The sequence below is a fragment of the Oncorhynchus kisutch genome, linkage group LG2 (assembly GCF_002021735.2).
Source record: "Oncorhynchus kisutch isolate 150728-3 linkage group LG2, Okis_V2, whole genome shotgun sequence".
Taxonomy (NCBI): Eukaryota; Metazoa; Chordata; class Actinopteri; order Salmoniformes; family Salmonidae; genus Oncorhynchus; species Oncorhynchus kisutch.
Window position 1 is genome coordinate 3,609,237 of NC_034175.2, and position 19,158 is coordinate 3,628,394.

Here is a 19,158-nt window from a genome sequence, read left to right on the forward strand (position 1 = left end):
CGTGATTTGGTTACTGGTTGTGAGTGTCATCATACTTCTCAGCATAAGTATGATGAACAGTCCAAAAACGATGAACAGTCCAAAAACGTGTTGTTGACCTGTTCCCCGGTTCCTCCTGTCTCAGCATATGACTGCCCAGGAGGTGCGGCTGTGTGGCCTGCTGCTACAGGAGCACTTTGGAGAGGATAGGCACTCACCTGCTCAGAGGAGGGGCACAGAACCTCAGGACCATCGCCAATGAGACCAACACACCACTGGACCTGGTACTAAACAAACGCACACACATAAAACATTGTTCAACCTAGGTGGTGACCCTGTCTCTTCTGCAGGTGAAGAAGTCTCTGTGTGTGTTGGTACAGCACGGTGCTTGTGAGGTCGGGCCGGCGAGGCCCCGGGAGTCCAGTGGAGTACCGGGCCAGCTGTGAGCGGGTTCTAAGTGTTCTGCGGTACCCGCAGTACATCTACACAGCTAAGACCCTGTATGGAGACACAGGAGAACTCCTCATCGTGGAGGAGGTCCTACAACGAGGCCATATGACCTTGAGCAACACAGTCAAGACTGTAGCTGACCGACTCACTCATAACATGGAGGGTGTGAGAGAGCGATTACAAGATTTATGATTGTTCTATATTTTCTTCTCCTTCTATCCTCATGATTTTTCTCTCTGTAAGAGGGTCGTAGTATGGAGTACAGTGAGGTGGTCTCAGCCTTCTCCATGTCACATTCATAGGTACCGCAAACACTTTGTCTCATAACACATAGTACCTTTTCACCTGTGTGCATACCCACATGTAAACCTCCTGCTATATGTAATTGCTATACACTCGCTTGTTGTGTTTGTGGGGCAGGTCGTGGGAAGCGCAGACGCTCCAGTGACGACAGTGAGGAGCAGAGAGGAGGGAAGAAAGTCAAGATGGACTCAGGTCAGACCCTCTTCTCTTGACACTCAGAGATAATGGGCTGCCATAGAGAATCAGAGAACCTTGTTCCGTTTTTCTTTTACTCCTCTCAATAAGGAATGGAACCGTTTAGAATGACTTGTGCCTCCTATCTCCTCCCTCCCTCTCTTTCCAGTCATGTGGTGATGAGGGGATCTACTGGCTGGTGAACTTTGAGAGGTTCCATCAGCACTTCAGAGTCCAGGCCAGCAAACTGGACCAGGTCAGTGTCACAGACCCCTACAGACCACTTCCGTATGCTTGTAGACCAGGAGAGATTTAATTGGGGGGGGGTCTAAGTCAGTGATTCCCAAACTGAGGGGTTAGCAGGGAGGGCGTGGCCTAGTTAAATAAATAAAAAATGGCAAAATTTTCTCTGCACTTCAAGACAAAATGTGTAGAATTGCAGGAAAGCTTTAAACCTACCAGATGTTTTCTCCACCAACAAGACGGGTGTGAACTAGAGGCCGACCGATTATGATTTTTCAACACCGATACCGATTATTGGAGGACCAAAAAAGCCGATGCCGATTAAAAAATTTGAAGGAAAAGAAAATGTATTTGGAATAATGACAATTACAACAATACTGAATTAACACTTATTTTAACTTAATATAATACATCAATAAAATCAATTTAGCCTCAAGTAGATAATGAAACATGTTAAATTTGGTTTAAATAATGCAAAAACAGTGTTGGAGAAGAACGTAAAAGAGCAATATGTGTTATGTAAGAAAGCTAATGTTTCAGTTCCTTGCTCAGAACATGAGAACATATGAAAGCTGGTGGTTCCTTTTAACATGAGTCTTCAATATTCCCAGGTAAGACGTTTTAGGTTGTAGTTATTATAGGACTATTTCCCTCTATACCATGTGTATTTCATTAACCTTTGACTAGTAGATGTTCTTATAGGCACTTTAATATTGCCAGTGTAACAGTATAGCTTCCGTCCCTCTCCTCGCTCCTCCCTGGGCTCGAACCAGCAACACAACGACAACAGCCACCACATCTAACCAGCAATCACAACGACAACAGCCACCACATCGAAGCAGCGTTACCCATGCAGAGCAAGGGAAACAACCACCCCAAGGCTCAGAGCGACTGAAGTTTGAAACGCTATTAGCGTGCGCTAACTAGCCAGCCATTTCACTTCATTCACACCAGCCTCATCTCGGGAGTTGATAGGTTTGAAGTCATAAACAGCTCAATGCTTGACGCACAACGCAGAGCTGCTGGCAAAATGCATGAAAGTGCTGTTTGAATGAATGTTTACCCGCTTGCTTCTGCCACCACCGCTCAGTCAGATACTTAGATACTTGTATGCTCAGTCAGATTATATGCAACGCAGGACACGCTCGATAATATCTAGTAATATCATCAACCATGTGTAGTTAACAAGTGATTATGATTGATTGTTTTTTTTACAAGATAAGTTTAATGCTAGCTAGCAACTTACCTTGTCTTACTGCATTTGCGTAACAGGCAGTCTCCTTGGAGTGCAACGAGAGAGAGGCAGGTCGTTATTGCGTTGGACTAGTTAACTGTAAGGTTGCAAGATTGAATACCCCGAGCTGACAAGGTGAAAATCTGTCTTTCTCCCCCTGAACGAGGCAGTTAACCCACCGTTCCTAGGCCGTCATTGAAAATAAGAATGTGTTCCTAACTGACTTGCCTAGTTAAATAAAGGTGTAAAAAAATATATTTATTTTAAATCGGCACCTAAAAATACCGATTTCCGATTGTTATGAAAACTTGAAATCGGCCCTAATTAACCGGCCATTCCGATTAATCGGTCGACCTCTAGTGTGAACTGTTTGTATCATGAACAGTGCTTGTGCCCATAGAAATAGATGTGTCATACGGGATGTTCCCCAATGCTGGAAGGGGGGCCTGAGTGAAAAAGACCGCTCTCTTCCCCCCCACAGACCAGTAGTGAGATAGTGAGGACTATGTTAAGGATGAGTGAGGTTACCACCACACAGACTGCCGCCGACACTCAGCCTCTCTCAGCCAATGAGATCTTCCGCTCCCTCCCGCCCAACTACAGCATCAGCAGACCAATACTGGGCCAGTACCTCTCCCTTCTGGTGGATGACCCGGTAGGAGCAGATTCCCCTCCCCATATCCCAACCTTAACCATTGGGAGATCAATTGCAGAACTGACCTTGGATCAGTGCCTAGGGGGCTGGTAAACTGATGTTTCTCCCTCCCTCTGTTCCTCAGATGGAGTTTGTGGGGAAATCAGGTGACAGTGGAGGAGGAATGTACCTGGTCAGTATCCTTTTACAACCCTGATGAAACCTTTGAGTTTCTCATCCACACACCACACACTATTGTATAATAGGTAATTTCCAATATTTCATGATACAGTTGTAAGTGGTTGTTTCTTGACTGACCACTCAGATCTCCAAAGAGCCCTGGCCAACCTGGCGAGAGCCACACTGGAGTCTGTGGTACAGGAGAGGTCGGTGTGTCTGTGTTTGTCAGAGTTGGTCTGTGTCCATTTACTGTGTTTAGCCCACGGTGGCTACATAACTTGTAGGGTGTCATTCATTCATTGTCAGGTTTGGCTTGCGGTCGGCTAGGATCTTCCGTCTGTTGCTAAGGAAACGTCACCTGGAGCAGAAGCAGGTGGAGGACTTTGCTATGATCCTTGCCAAGGAGGCCAAAGACATGCTGTACACACTGCTGTCAGAGAACCTGGTACAGCTACAGGTAACACACACACTATACAAACCATACATTATCATGCTCACCTGTATTTTTCCACCCTAGGAAATCCCTAAGACTCCTGACCACGCCCCTTCACGTACCTTCTACCTGTACACTGTCAACCAGCTGCCTACTGCCCGCCTACTGCTACAAGGTACACATTCAAACTAAGCTATACTATGAGCAGCAGGATGAAACGCTGATATTGCTGATGAGCGTGATGCAAGATGTTGCACTCGGGACAAAATATTTGCAAACCTACACTGGAGTCACAGCGGTAGTGCTGCAGTTTACTGAACACATATTGTCCACTTTGACACATTAAATCCCCAGCCTCTTTCTGCTGTTCTCTCTTCTACAACTGTACCTTTACATCTACATTTTAAACTGTCTAAATACAGAGGAAATACGGAAGGTGAACGAGTCAAAAATCTACTTTCAGTTTATTAGGTACATTTATCTAGTACCAGGTCGGACCCCCCCTTTGCCTCCAGAACAGCCTGAATTCTTCACGGCATGGACTCTAAAAGTCGGAAAGGTTCCACTGGGATGTTAGTCCATGCTGATGCGTTGGCATCACACGGTTGCTGCAGATTGGATAGTGGTACACCATCGCCACCAGCCTGTACCGTTGACACCAGGCCGGATGGGTCCACGGACACATGCTGCTTATGGCAAATCCTGACTCTTCCATCAGCATGACGCAACAGGAAATGATTTGTGGATGTTTTTACACTCATCAATTGTTCACTGTTGGTGATCTTGAGCCTACTGGAGCCACTTCTTATTTTTAGCTGATAGGAGTGGAACCCTGTGTGGTCGTCTGCTGCAATAGCCCATCCGTGACAAGGACCGACGAGATGTGCATTCCGAGAGGCCGTTCTGCACACCATTGTTGTACTGTGCCGCTTTTTGCCTGTTTGTGGCCCGTCTGTTAGTTTGCATGATTCTTGCTAATCTCCTTCGACCTCTCATCAACAAGCTGTTTTCGCCCACAGGACTGCCGCTGACTGGATGCTTTTTGTTTGTCCATTCCTGGGAAACCGTAGACACTGCTGTGTGTGAAAAGCCCAGGCCATTCGCCGTTTCTGAGATCTGGCATGCCTGACACCGATCATATCACTCTCAAAATCGCTTAGGTCACTGGCTTTGCCCATTCTAACATTCAATCAAACAGTAGTAACTGAATGCCTCAATGCCTGCCTGCTTTATATAGCAAGCCACGGTCACGTGACTGTCTGTAGGAGCGCTATATTTTGGTGAATGTGGTGGTGTACCTAATAACCTGGCCGGTGAGTGTATATGTCTGCATGTGTACTTTACGGTGCTGCAACTTGAGCTTCAGGACCACAACAGCAGAGACATTTAGTGTCGCAATTCACACTCCATTGTTGCGGAAGCCCGCCTGATATTGCTTCTACATCTGCATTGCTTGCTGTTTGGGGTTTCAGGCTGCGTTTCTGTACAAGCCCTCTGTGACATCATTACTTCGTGCATCGCTGACTTGACAATTAATGGTGGACGTCTGACTTACAGATAGGGCTGGGAATTGTCAAGGACCTCATGATATTATCACAATACTTAGGTGCTGATACGATATGTATTGCGATTCTCACGTTTCTATATGCAATGCGATTTGATGTTCCAAACATATTGCTCGCTATATGTCTGCTGCAGAGAGACGAGAGCGCATGAGAACGTTTGTTTTGATCAGTCATGGAAATAAAAGTGCAGAAAATCTGTTGGCTTAGAAGATGGAGAACAATATTGTGATATGTAACTGTATCCATTTTTCCCCCATCACTACTTGCAGACAGTGGCTAATCTGATTGAGAGGCGCCTCTTCGAGACCAAGGAAAACAAGTGAGTTTATTGATTGATTCCTGAGTGGATGGATGGATAGATTTGGTTTTATTCTCTAAGTCTCCTGCTAAGGTCTCTTTAGGTCTGCATATTGACTTTTAGAGGACAATAGAGGACCACAATGGAAACAAGTCTGACTTTTTGTATATAATCCTCAGCAATTTTGGTACATGTACAATACTTCCTGTGTTTGATTGACAGGCGTCTGCTGGAGAAGTCCCAGCGAATTGAGGCGATCCTGGCATCGCTGCAGGCCAGTGGGGCGGAGCCTGAACAGCTGACAGAGGTGGAGGAGATGATCACTGCCCCCGAGAGACAGCAGCTAGAAGCCCTGCGACATCACATCAACAAGTACTGCATTACCACTGCACCTTAATTACCACTGCAACATCACATCAACAAATACTGCATTACTAATAATACACACATACTATAGATCAGGGGTGGGCAACTTTGATGGGGGGGCCACAAAAATATGAGCATCGCGGGTCTGCGCACCACATCCATACCCACTCATGCAGTCAGAGCTGACCCTTTTAGGGGCCCTAAGCTAAGAGACAATACATTTACTTTTTAGAGTACATTTCCTGCAATTCTACACATTTTGCCATAAGGTGGAGAGAAATGTTTTCTGTTTTTAATATGCTATCTGAGTGAGAGTGATTTAATTCGACCATGATTACTGCTAGTTTAGATAAGACTAACAATCTACAGAATGTTAGCTGACATGGGGGAGTGACTGACATAACAAGAGAAACTGCTGATGCACAACAAATATCAAAATTGCAACTTGTGTATTCTACTATTCTAACTCTCAACAGTAAGTTGAGACCTCCAACTGGAAGACCTACGATGTCACATCAATAAGTACTACTACTAAATCAAATCAAAGTTTATTTGTCATGTGTGCCGAATACAACAGGTATTAGATTAGGTAAACAATGGATAAGTAAAATAAAAACAACAGTAAAAAGAGTGAAAAATAGCAGTAGCGAGGCAATATACAGGCACAGATTAGTCGGGCTGATTGAGGTAGTATGTACATGTAGATATGGTTAAAGTGACTATGCATATATGATGAACAGAGAGTAGCAGTAGCGTAAAAGAGGGGTTGGTGGGTGGCGGGACACAATGCAGATAGTCCTGGTAGCCAATGTCTGGGGGCACCGGTTAGTCAAGCTAATTGAGGTAGTATGTACATGAATGTATAGTTTGAAGTGACTATGCATTATTGATAAACAGAGAGTAGCAGCAGCGTAAAAGAGAAGTTGGGGGGGGTGGAACAATGCAAATAGTCCGGGTAGCCATTTGTTTACCTGTTCAGGAGTCGTATGGGGGTAAAAGCTGTTGAGAAGCCTTTTGGTCCTAGACTTGGTGCTCCGGTACCACTTGCCATGCGGTAGTAGAGAGAACAGTCTATGACTGGAGTGGCTGGGGTCTTTGACAATTTTTAGGTCCATCCTCTGACACCGCCTGGTGTAGAGGTCCTGGATGGCAGAAAGCTTGGCACCAGTGATGTACTGGGCCGTACGCACTACCCTCTGAAGTGCCTTGCGGTCGGAGGCCGAGCACTTGCCATACCAGGCGGTGATGCAACCAGTCAGGATGCTACTGCTACGACACCCATACTATATATATCTATAGACAACAGCTAGAGGCCTACGACATCACATCAACAAGTACTACTACATACTTGTTATTACTAATACTGCTACATTACTGTAGCTTTATTACCTCTTTCTTTTACTTGTTTCTTTTCTCCCTGAAGGTTGGACTCTACAGAGAACCAGGTGGATGAGACTGTCTTTCTACTGGAGTCCTACATCTTCTCTACCAAGACCAAGTGAGAGGGAGGGAGGGGAGAAACACAATGGACATAAAGTTGCATCAATAAAATGTTTTCATATACCTGACTCACTTGGTGCTTTTTTTGCCTGACATACAGATGTCGTTATTTCGGTTATATGTTCAAAAATGTCTGCTAGTGTGAAAGTGTTTTTTCTTTTATAGAATGAAGTAGATTTAAAAATCAAAAAAATTTATGTAATAAGATATTTGGTTTATGTGTATAAATGAACATGAAAGAAACTAAAATAACATTTACAAAAACATTAATTATCAACAGTTTTAATTTGACTCAAAAAATGAACTGTACTGTAGAGAAAATGGGTGAAAAATCTCAAGTCATGATGACTTCTGAATATTAAATAGACAGTTTGGTTTGTAACAGCGTTTCATAGAAATACAAATATATTCACATGATTATAAGTGGCCCCCATTATCAGGTAGTGCATTTTCATTCAAGCTTCCTTGAAGGATGGATCTGCTTTCCATATAGCACAACATGATACTAATTACAGGTTGATACCTGTACGGTATCTACATATACAACATGGTACTAATTACAGGTTGATACCTGTACGGTATCTACTTATACAACATGGTACTAATTACAGGTTGATACCTGTACGGTATCTACTTATACAACATGGTACTAATTACAGGTTGATACCTGTACGGTATCTACTTATACAACATGGTACTAATTACAGGTTGATACCTGTACGGTATCTACTTATACAACATGGTACTAATTACAGGTTGATACCTGTACGGTATCTACTTATACAACATGGTACTAATTACAGGTTGATACCTGTACGGTATCTACTTATACAACATGGTACTAATTACAGGTTGATACCTGTACTGTATCTACTTATACAACATGGTACTAATTACAGGTTGATACCTGTACTGTATCTACTTATACAACATGGTACTAATTACAGGTTGATACCTGTACGGTATCTACTTATACAACATGGTACTAATTACAGGTTGATACCTGTACGGTATCTACTTATACAACATGGTACTAATTACAGGTTGATACCTGTACGGTATCAACTTATACAACATGGTACTAATTACAGGTTGATACCTGTACTGTATCTACTTATACAACATGGTACTAATTACAGGTTGATACCTGTACGGTATCTACTTATACAACATGGTACTAATTACAGGTTGATACCTGTACGGTATCTACTTATACAACATGGTACTAATTACAGGTTGATACCTGTACGGTATCTACTTATACAACATGGTACTTATTACAGGTTGATACCTGTACGGTATCTACTTATACAACATGGTACTAATTACAGGTTGATACCTGTACGGTATCTACTTATACAACATGGTACTAACTACAGGTTGGTATCTACTTATACAACATGGTACTAATTACAGGTTGATACCTGTACGGTATCTACTTATACAACATGGTACTAATTACAGGTTGGTATCTACTTATACAACATGGTACTAACTACAGGTTGGTATCTACTTATACAACATGGTACTAACTACAGGTTGGTATCTACTTATACAACATGGTACTAATTACAGGTTGATACCTGTACTGTATCTACTTATACAACATGGTACTAACTACAGGTTGATACCTGTACGGTATCTACTTATACAACATGGTACAAATTACAGGTTGGTATCTACTTATACAACATGGTACTAATTACAGGTTGATACCTGTATGGTATCTACTTATACAACATGGTACTAACTACAGGTTGGTATCTACTTATACAACATGGTACTAATTACAGGTTGATACCTGTACGGTATCTACTTATACAACATGGTACTAATTACAGGTTGATACCTGTACGGTATCTACATATACAACATGGTACTAACTACAGGTCGATGCCTGTACTATATCTACTTATACAACATGGTACTAACTACAGGTCGATGCCTGTACTATATCTACTTATACAACATGGTACTAACTACAGGTTGATACCTGTACTATATCTACTTATACAGATCTACGCTGTTTGAAGTCTGCAGTCATTGAACATCATACCAAGTCACATTGCACCAGGAGTGTCAAACTCATTCCACAGAGGGTTGTGTGTCTGTAGGTTTTTGTTTTGTCCGTTCAATTAAGACCTAGACAACCAGTTGAGGTCACTAAGTCGTGACCTTAATTCATCCATCAAGTACAAGGGTGGAGTGAACCTGCAGACACTCGGCCCTCCGTGGAATGAGTTTGACACGTAGTGTACAGCATTATTTCCTGTCTGGGACATCTCTGAAGAAAACTCATGTACACGTCCTTCCTGCTGTACGTTTCTAAACAGGTGTGTAACTACAGCCCTACAGCCATGGGTTCACCTGTAGAAACAGACAAGATGTTGGGGTGTCTGATGATAGATGCAGTCTGTGCCATGTGGTGTTAGGTGTTTTGACAGTTCAGACACACACTGGGCAACGCTCATCTATACCGGCTGTGCGTTCTTTATGGGGGGTGGCACGATTTAGAAGAGAGGGAAGGCATCTGTTTTTATTGCTAGGGGGGGCGGAGCAGTCTGTGCAGGTCGTTGCCATGGGGATGGGCACGAAGTGGACTGTTTCTGTGGTTCTCTGGTTGTCACAGATACTGTATCCATTGACTGACATCATGGCGGCGAGGGGCGGGCTCAGTCCTCGAGTTCCTCGTCCTTTATCTGTTTACGAGTGAAGAACCCCAGCTGGAGAAAGGAGGGATGAGAAGGAAGGAGTGAAATCCAAAGTGTTGATCTTTACCACAAAGGCAGAGGAGAAACAAGTATGTTGCAGAGTGTGAGGTACAGAGGTACTGTATGGTGAGGTGTGATTGGTGTACCTTCCACATTGCGAAGATGATGAGGGCCAATAGCAGAAGCCCTCCAATGATGCTACCTATCAGAATCCAGAGAGAAATAGGGATGGCCCGCCCCTTTAGTACCTCCAACACCGTCTGATGGAGAGAAAGAGAAAAAAGGCTGATAGTAGAGACAGTCAGACAGATATTCATCACCCTATACCAGCTTCCTACTCTATCTGGATGTAAACAGACAGACAGATATCATCACCCTATACCAGCTTCCTACTCTACCTGGATGTAAACAACAGACAGACAGATATCATCACCCTATACCAGCTTCCTACTCTATCTGGATGTAAACAACAGACAGGCAGATATCACCCTATACCAGCTTCCTACTCTATCTGGATGTAAACGACAGACAGACAGATATCATCACCCTATACCAGCTTCCTACTCTATCTGGATGTAAACAACAGACAGACATCATCATCCTATACCAGCTTCCTACTCTATCTGGATGTAAACAACAGACAGACAGACAAATATCATCACCCTATACCAGCTTCCTACTCTATCCGGATGTAAACAACAGACAGACAAATATCATCACCCTATACCAGCTTCCTACTCTATCTGGATGTAAACAACAGACAGACAGACAAATATCATCACCCTATACCAACTTCCTACTCTATCTGGATGTAAACAACAGACGGGCAGATATCATCACCCTATACCAGCTTCCTACTCTATCTGGATGTAAACAACAGACAGGCAGATATCATCACCCTATACCAGCTTCCTACTCTATCTGGATGTAAACGACAGACAGACAGATATCATCACCCTATACCAGCTTCCTACTCTATCTGGATGTAAACAACAGACAGACATCATCATCCTATACCAGCTTCCTACTCTATCTGGATGTAAACAACAGACAGACAGACAAATATCATCACCCTATACCAGCTTCCTACTCTATCCGGATGTAAACAACAGACAGACAAATATCATCACCCTATACCAGCTTCCTACTCTATCTGGATGTAAACAACAGACAGGCAGATATCATCACCCTATACCAGCTTCCTACTCTATCTGGATGTAAACGACAGACAGACAGATATCATCACCCTATACCAGCTTCCTACTCTATCTGGATGTAAACAACAGACAGACATCATCATCCTATACCAGCTTCCTACTCTATCTGGATGTAAACAACAGACAGACATCATCATCCTATACCAGCTTCCTACTCTATCCGGATGTAAACAACAGACAGACATCATCATCCTATACCAGCTTCCTACTCTATCTGGATGTAAACAACAGACAGGCAGATATCATCACCCTATACCAGCTTCCTACTCTATCTGGATGTAAACAACAGAAAGACATCATCACCATATACCAGCTTCCAACTCTATCTGGATGTAAACAACAGACAGACATATATCATCACCCTATACCAGCTTCCTACTCTACCTGGATGTAAACAGACAGACAGACAGATATCATCACCCTATACCAGCTTCCTACTCTATCTGGGTGTAAACAACAGACAGACATCATCACCCTATACCAGCTTCCTACTCTATCTGGGTGTAAACAACAGACAGACATCATCACCCTATACCAGCTTCCTACTCTATCTGGATGTAAACAACAGACAGGCAGATATCATCACCCTATACCAGCTTCCTACTCTATCTGGATGTAAACAACAGACAGACAGATATTAATCACCCTATACCAGCTTCCTACTCTACCTGGATGTAAACAACAGACAGACAGACAGACAGATATCATCACCCTATACCAGCTTCCTACTCTATCTGGGTGTAAACAACAGACAGACATCATCACCCTATACCAGCTTCCTACTCTATCTGGATGTAAACGACAGACAGACAGATATCATCACCCTATACCAGCTTCCTACTCTATCTGGATGTAAACAACAGACAGACATCATCATCCTATACCAGCTTCCTACTCTATCTGGATGTAAACAACAGACAGACAGACAAATATCATCACCCTATACCAGCTTCCTACTCTATCCGGATGTAAACAACAGACAGACAGACAAATATCATCACCCTATACCAGCTTCCTACTCTATCTGGATGTAAACAACAGACAGACATCATCACCATATACCAGCTTCCAACTCTATCTGGATGTAAACAACAGACAGGCAGATATCATCACCCTATACCAGCTTCCTACTCTACCTGGATGTAAACAACAGACAGACAGACAGATATCATCACCCTATACCAGCTTCCTACTCTATCTGGGTGTAAACGAGTCAGGCACAGACAAGGCTAAACCAGTCCTCCACTATTAGTGTTAATCCTGCTCTTCTCTCACCTCCCTCCAGATGGCGCCACTCCCCAGTGTGACCAGGTTATATTCCTGAACAGCCAGACGATAGGCACTCACTATCCTCACCACCTTAAACTTAGCCTGGTGACAGAGACAAAGTCAGAGTGAGTGTTTTTATAGTTAGAGCGGTGTGTGTGTGTGAGAGAAACTTAGTACCTGTCTGAAGAAGTTGTCGTGGACCCTGCGGCTGACTCGTATGAGAGCGGTCTGTCCTCGATGCAGCTGCTGTACCTCACACACCACCTCCACACACCACGACCTGCTGCAGTTCTACACACCGCACACAGAAATATGTTACAACTGAAAATATACTATATAGCTAGTTAGGATTGTGATCATCTTGTGTGTGGGTATTTGTGTGTGTGTGCGTGCATCAGTGTATGCGTGTGTGTGTCTGTTCTCACCAGTAGGTCAGTCTGTTGCATGTCTTCAGGATGTAGTGGTCGTACATCTCTCTGTCTGTCCTTCTGCTGGGACACGTCACTGTCTACACTGCAGTTCACCCCTGACACCTGACATCAAAGGTCACAGTTCAGAACCAGAGAGAAATGACAATAACTGTTTATTCCAACAGTAGTGGGAGAGGGTTAGTACTCACGTTGTAAGAGAAGACCTCAGTAACAGCCATGAAGACTCTGTCTCCAGCTGCTACAGAGGGCAGGCTCAGCCTCAACTCCAGTTTACTCACACTGTAACAGCCCAGGTTCTGCAGCTACACACAGAACACATTAGTCTGACGTGTGTGTGTGTGTGTGTGTGTGTGTGTGTGTGTGTAAAGACAGTATGTATGGTTATGTGTGTGATTGTGCAGTAAGGATATTAAGGAAACAGATATATTGTGTGTGCACTGCTTACCCTGAAGTGTGTGTAGAACTCTGGTCCTATTGCCTCTGATATGGTTCTGGTTGGGTGGACCTCATAACGGTTCAGATTGGAGTCACTACAAAGAAAGGTAGAGATACAGGGAATGAGAAAGAGAGACAGAGAGACAGAGAGAGACAGAGAGACCGAGAGAGAGATAGAGAGAGACTAACCTGGTGATGAAGAGGTCAGGTTCGTACTGAACCACAGTCTGGAGCTGAACACTGTTGTCTCCCAAAGTAGCCTCTCTCTCCACACTGTCACTATGGGAACCAGGGACACAGAGATGTATGTGACAGACACATGAGAAGACTAACACACAGTACTTCTGTCTCTACTGTAGGATTATGACTAGGGTTAGACGGAATCAGTGGAGGCTGAATTTCAGGTTAATTTGTAGAAGCTCCCAATAGGAATCCCTTTACATTCCTCCATAGGATTATAATGAGTTACCTGGCAACTGTGAGTTTCATCTGGACTTCACTGAGCAGAGACGTACAGCTGAACTCAAACTCTAACATGAAGTTCACCTGACAGAGAGAAGATAAGAGGTGATGGGGATTGAGTTTGTGGTATCAGAACTACACTGATCCTTGTGACATGGGGCTGTGCATTATCATGTTGGTGGATGGCATGAAAATGGGCCTCAGGATCTCATCACAGTACCTCGGTGCATTCAAATTATCATCCATAAAATGCAATTGTATTTGTTGTCAGTAGATTATGCCTGCCCATACCATAACCCTACCCCCACTATGGGGCACTCTGTTCACAACGTTGACGTCAGCAAACCTCTCACCCACCCGACGCCATATGTCTGACATCTGCCCGGTACAGCTGAAACCGGGATTCATCCGTGAAGAGCACACTTCTCCAGCATGCCAGTGGCCAGGAAGGTGAACATTTGCCCACTGAAGTCAATTACAATGTCGAACTGCAATCAAGTCAAGACCCTGGTGAGGACGGCGAGCACACAAATGAGCTTCCCTGAGACGGTTTCTAACAGTTTGTGTAGAAAATCTTCAGTTGTGCAAACCCACAGTTTCATCAGCTGTCTGGGTGGCTGGTCTCAGACGATCCCGCTGGTGAAGAGGCCGGATGTGGAGGTCCTGAGCTGGTGTGGTTACACGTAGTCTACGATTGTGAGGCCGGTTGGACATACTGCCAAATTCTCTAAAACGACGTTGGAGGCAGCTTATGGTAGAGAAATGAACATTAAATTCTATGGCAACAGCACTGGTGACATTCCTGCAGTCATCATGCCAACGCTCCCTCCAAACCTGAGACATCTGTGGCATTGTGTGTGTTGTTTGACAAAACTGCACATTTTAGAGTGGCCTTTTATTGTCCCCAGCACCTGTGTAATGATCATGCTGTTTAATCATCTTTTTGATATGCCACACCTGTCAGGTGGATGGATTATCTTGGCAAAGGAGAGATGCTCACTAACAGGGATGTAAACAACATTTGAGAAAAATACGATTTTTGTGTGTATGGAACATTTCTGGGATCTTATATTTCAGCTCATGAAACATGGGACCAACACTTTACATGTTGTGTTTATATTTCTGGTCATTGTATTTGATGCCAGACAGACAGACCTTGGAGTGGGAGCGGAACACAGGATAGCTGACATTACAGGAATGACTGTTGGAACTGAGAGATGTACACTCAATTTTCAACTGGGTATCCTCCTAGAGAGAGGGAAGGAGAGAGAGAGAAAGATAGGGATGGAGACATCGAAAGGGAGAGAGGAAGAGAGAGAAGGGGGAGGAGACAGAATAAAATTGTCAGGTTCATGTTGTAAATCAGTGTGTAATGTGTTTTTGTGTGTGTGTGTCTGTGTGGTGTGTGTTGTGTGTGTGTTTCGTACCCGTATACTGTGACTAGAGATGTGGAGGTTGCGTGAGTAGTGCAGTGTCAGGCTGGTGTTGTAGGCGTTCTCCAGTCTGTTCTGCAGCTGGACTTCTACAGCCAGACGTCTGCGAGGGCTACGGATCACATAGGGCTGCTGTCTGCAGAGAGGAGTTACATTCAGACATTCATACAACTACTACACAACTACTACACAACATTAATACAACAACTACAAACATGAATACATGAATACAACAGGAACCCTTGACTTAGTAATTGTTTGGCTGATTGAGTGTTGACTGGACACAAAAAAGAGAGGAACATTTTTGATCAGGTGTGTGTGTGTGTCTATACAGGTGTGTGTGTGTGTCCATGCATGTGTGTGTGCACGTGTGTTCGTGTGTGTGAGATGTACCTTGTCCCAGAGATGTCCATATGAGCCTGCAGCACCAGATCAGTGACACACACATCATCCTCACCACAGTCTTTGAAGAACGCAATCTGGAGACATCAAGGTACAGTATTTGAAATGGAGGTGCCAGAGTAATACTGTAGATAACGTACGGTAACAGTACATTACATCACACACACCCCACACACTGACCGATCTCTTGAAGGTGGTGGGCCAGCCTTCGTCCAGCACTGGGCCGCTCTCTGTGTCGTTGATCTTAAAGCGCAGGGAGAAGCTGATTGGACGGATGTAGTCTGCTGTGTCCTATCACAGACAGAGACAAAGGGTTAGAGGTCAATATCATGTTTCAGCATGTAGATTGTGTGTGTCGGTCGGGGTGAAGGATGTGTGTTTTGGCATTGTGTGTGACATATGGAAGGGCAGGTTGTGGCAGTAGCGTGTACATGTTGGTTGTGTGTTTGTGTCAGGGCATGTGTGTATGTTAGTTGTGTAGTGTGTGTGTGTGTGTATATGCCATTTAGCAGAGGCTTTTATCCAAAGCGGCTTACAGTCATGCGTGCATACTTTTAAAAAAAGTATGTGTGGTCGCTGTTTGGTCCTAGGAATTGAACCCACTATCCTGGCGTTTTAAGTACCATACCAGCTGAGCTCTGGTGTGTGTCATACTCACAAACACATGGATGGGCAGGTTGTGGCAGACGGTCTGTCCTGTGTGAACTCTGACCCCCAGCTGTGTCTGTCTCTGGTTGCTGTCGTCAAACAACGCCCTCGCTGTCAACTTTCTCTCATCCAACATGGCCACCACCGACAGCTCTGAGGAGGAGGGAGAAGGGGATGTTAGTGTTGATAACAAATCTATCAAATCTAACAGGCGGACTCCCTCCCTCCTCTCTCCTTCCCCCTCCCTCCCCCTTACTCTCTCCAGTCCCTGCCCCTCCCTCTCTCCCTTCCCTCTCCCCTAATCTCTCCAGTCCCTGCCCTTCCCTCTCTCCCCTCCCTCTCCCTTACTCTCTCCAGTCCCTGCCCCTCCCTCTCCCTTACTCTCTCCAGTCCCTGCCCCTCCCTCTTCCTTACTCTCTCCAGTCCCTGCCCCTCCCTCTTCCTTACTCTCTCCAGTCCCTGCCCCTCCCTATCTCCTCTCCAGTCCCACTCCCTCCCTCTCTCCCCTCCCTCTCCCTTACTCTCTCCAGTCCCTGCCCCTCCCCTCCCTCTCCCACTCCCTCCCTCTCTCCCCTCCCTCTCCCTTACTCTCTCCAGTCCCCTGCCCCTCCCTCTCTCCCCTCCCTCTCCCTTACTGAAGCTGCTGCTGTGAGTTCCAGGGGAACGGGACAGAGCCAGGAAGCAGGCTGTAGCGTTGAGACAGGCAGACTCCCTCCCTCCTCTCTGACACGTCTTCTGGATGACGTTGATGGAGTGGGGCTGGAAGGACAGACTCATGTTGATCTGGACTATACTGCGAGAACTGGAGAGAGGGAGGGAGAATTGATCATTCAATGATGACGATCATCATCACATTTTAAAAAAATAATCCACAGGCAAGTCTGACAATTTATCCCTCCCCTCCTCTCCTCTTCATTCCTCCACCTCCCCTCGTCCCTCCTTTCTTACCTGAGTAGTACAGCACTGCCCTGGGCCCCCACAGCCAGGTCTAACAGACCATCTCCATCCAGGTCTAATCTGGCACTCACACTGCGCCCAAAATACTGCAGAGAGGGGGACAGGGACGACCCTGCGATACGCTACAAGGAGAAGGAGAGGTGAGCAAGGAGGTGGAGAGATGAGGGTAGAGAAGTGGTGGAGAGAGACATAGAACGAGGTCAATAGAAATACTATAGCTAAGAATGATATCACTTTAAAAACAAATCTTCACTTTTCTTTTCACAGAGATGGACACTTCTTTCTCTACCTGTTTGTAGTTGTGGATGATGTGTATGTCTACCTGTTTGTAGTTGTGGATGATGTGTATGTCTACCTGTTTGTAGTTGTGGATGATGTGTATGTCTACCTGTTTGTAGTTGTGGATGATGTGTATATCTACCTGTTTGTAGTTGTGGATGATGTGTATATCTACCTGTTTGTAGTTGTGGATGATGTGTATATCTACCTGTTTGTAGTTGTGGATGATGTGTATGTCTACCTGTTTGTAGTTGTGGATGATGTGTATGTCTACCTGTTTGTAGTTGTGGATGATGTGTATATCTACCTGTTTGTAGTTGTGGATGATGTGTATGTCTACCTGTTTGTAGTTGTGGATGATGTGTATGTCTACCTGTTTGTAATTGTGGATGATGTGTATGTCTACCTGTTTGTAGTTGTGGATGATGTGTATGTCTACCTGTTTGTAGTTGTGGATGATGTGTATGTCTACCTGTTTGTAGTTGTGGATGATGTGTATGTCTACCTGTTTGTAGTTGTGGATGATGTGTATGTCTACCTATTTGTAGTTGTGGATGATGTGTATGTCTACCTGTTTGTAATTGTGGATGATGTGTATGTCTACCTGTTTGTAGTTGTGGATGATGTGTATGTCTACCTGTTTGTAGTTGTGAATGATGTGTATGTCTACCTGTTTGTAATTGTGGATGATGTGTATGTCAACCTGTTTGTAATTGTGGATGATGTGTATGTCTACCTGTTTGTAGTTGTGGATGATGTGTATGTCTACCTGTTTGTAGTTGTGGATGATGTGTATGCCCTGGCCGTGGTAGACGTATATGGCCCCATTGTGTCCGTCTTCTAGGGGTGCCCCCACCAGCAGGTCAGTGTACCCGTCATGGTTGAGGTCTGGGGCGGAGGCCAGGGCGTAGCCAAACCTAGCATCCTGGAACCTATCCTCTGCCTTCAGAGTACCGTTAGACACAAACACCTCCTCCTGAGAGAGAGAGAATAGAGAGAGAGAGAATAGAGAGAGAGAAGAGAGAGAGAGAGAATAGAGAGAGAGAGAGAGAAGAGAGAGAGAGAGAGAATAGAGAGAGAAGAGAGAGAATAGAGAGAGAGCGAGAGAGTGAGAGAATAGAGAGAGAATAGAGAGAGAGAGAGAATAGAGAGAGAAAATAGAGAGAGAGAGAGAGAATAGAGAGAGAAAATAGAGAGAGAAAATAGAGAGAGAAAATAGAGAGAGAGAGAGAATAGAGAGAGAGAAAATAGAGAGAGAGCGAGAGAGAATAGAGAGAGAGCGAATAGAGAATAGAGAGAGAGAGAATAGAGAGAGAGAGAATAGAGAGAGAGCGAATAGAGAGAGAGAGAATAGAGAGAGAGCGAGAGAGAATAGAGAGAGAATAGAGAGAGAGAGAATAGAGAGAGAGAGAATAGAGAGAGAAGAATAGAGAGAGAGAGAATAGAGAGAGAATAGAGAGAGAGAATAGAGAGAGAGAGAGAATAGAGAGAGAGAGAGAATAGAGAGAGAGAGAGAGAAGAGAGAGAATAGAGAGAGAGAGAGAATAGAGAGAGA

The 19,158-nt window shown here is 44.5% G+C and overlaps 1 protein-coding gene and 1 pseudogene across 1 annotated transcript in view; one reads left to right on the top strand and one right to left on the bottom strand.

Annotated features, from left to right (window-relative positions):
* Positions 1–127: 127 nt before the first annotated feature.
* Positions 128–7,427, top strand: LOC109878089 (DNA-directed RNA polymerase III subunit RPC3-like; annotated as a pseudogene).
* A 198-nt stretch (positions 7,428–7,625) lies between these two features.
* Positions 7,626–19,158, bottom strand: part of LOC109878090 (integrin alpha-10) — a 46,139-nt gene continuing 34,606 nt past the window's right edge. Inside the window, exons 14-30 of the mRNA XM_031837634.1 lie at positions 18,373–18,579; positions 17,316–17,446; positions 17,003–17,169; positions 16,378–16,520; positions 15,900–16,010; positions 15,711–15,796; positions 15,312–15,453; positions 15,040–15,132; positions 13,892–13,968; positions 13,612–13,701; positions 13,433–13,517; positions 13,176–13,289; positions 12,982–13,089; positions 12,734–12,847; positions 12,563–12,658; positions 10,217–10,330; positions 7,626–10,082 (exon numbers count right to left, since the gene is read on the bottom strand). Of these exons, the coding sequence (XP_031693494.1) occupies positions 10,032–10,082; positions 10,217–10,330; positions 12,563–12,658; positions 12,734–12,847; positions 12,982–13,089; positions 13,176–13,289; positions 13,433–13,517; positions 13,612–13,701; positions 13,892–13,968; positions 15,040–15,132; positions 15,312–15,453; positions 15,711–15,796; positions 15,900–16,010; positions 16,378–16,520; positions 17,003–17,169; positions 17,316–17,446; positions 18,373–18,579 (1,929 nt within the window). The 3' untranslated portion in view covers positions 7,626–10,031. The remainder of the gene's footprint in view (positions 10,083–10,216; positions 10,331–12,562; positions 12,659–12,733; positions 12,848–12,981; positions 13,090–13,175; positions 13,290–13,432; positions 13,518–13,611; positions 13,702–13,891; positions 13,969–15,039; positions 15,133–15,311; positions 15,454–15,710; positions 15,797–15,899; positions 16,011–16,377; positions 16,521–17,002; positions 17,170–17,315; positions 17,447–18,372; positions 18,580–19,158) is intronic.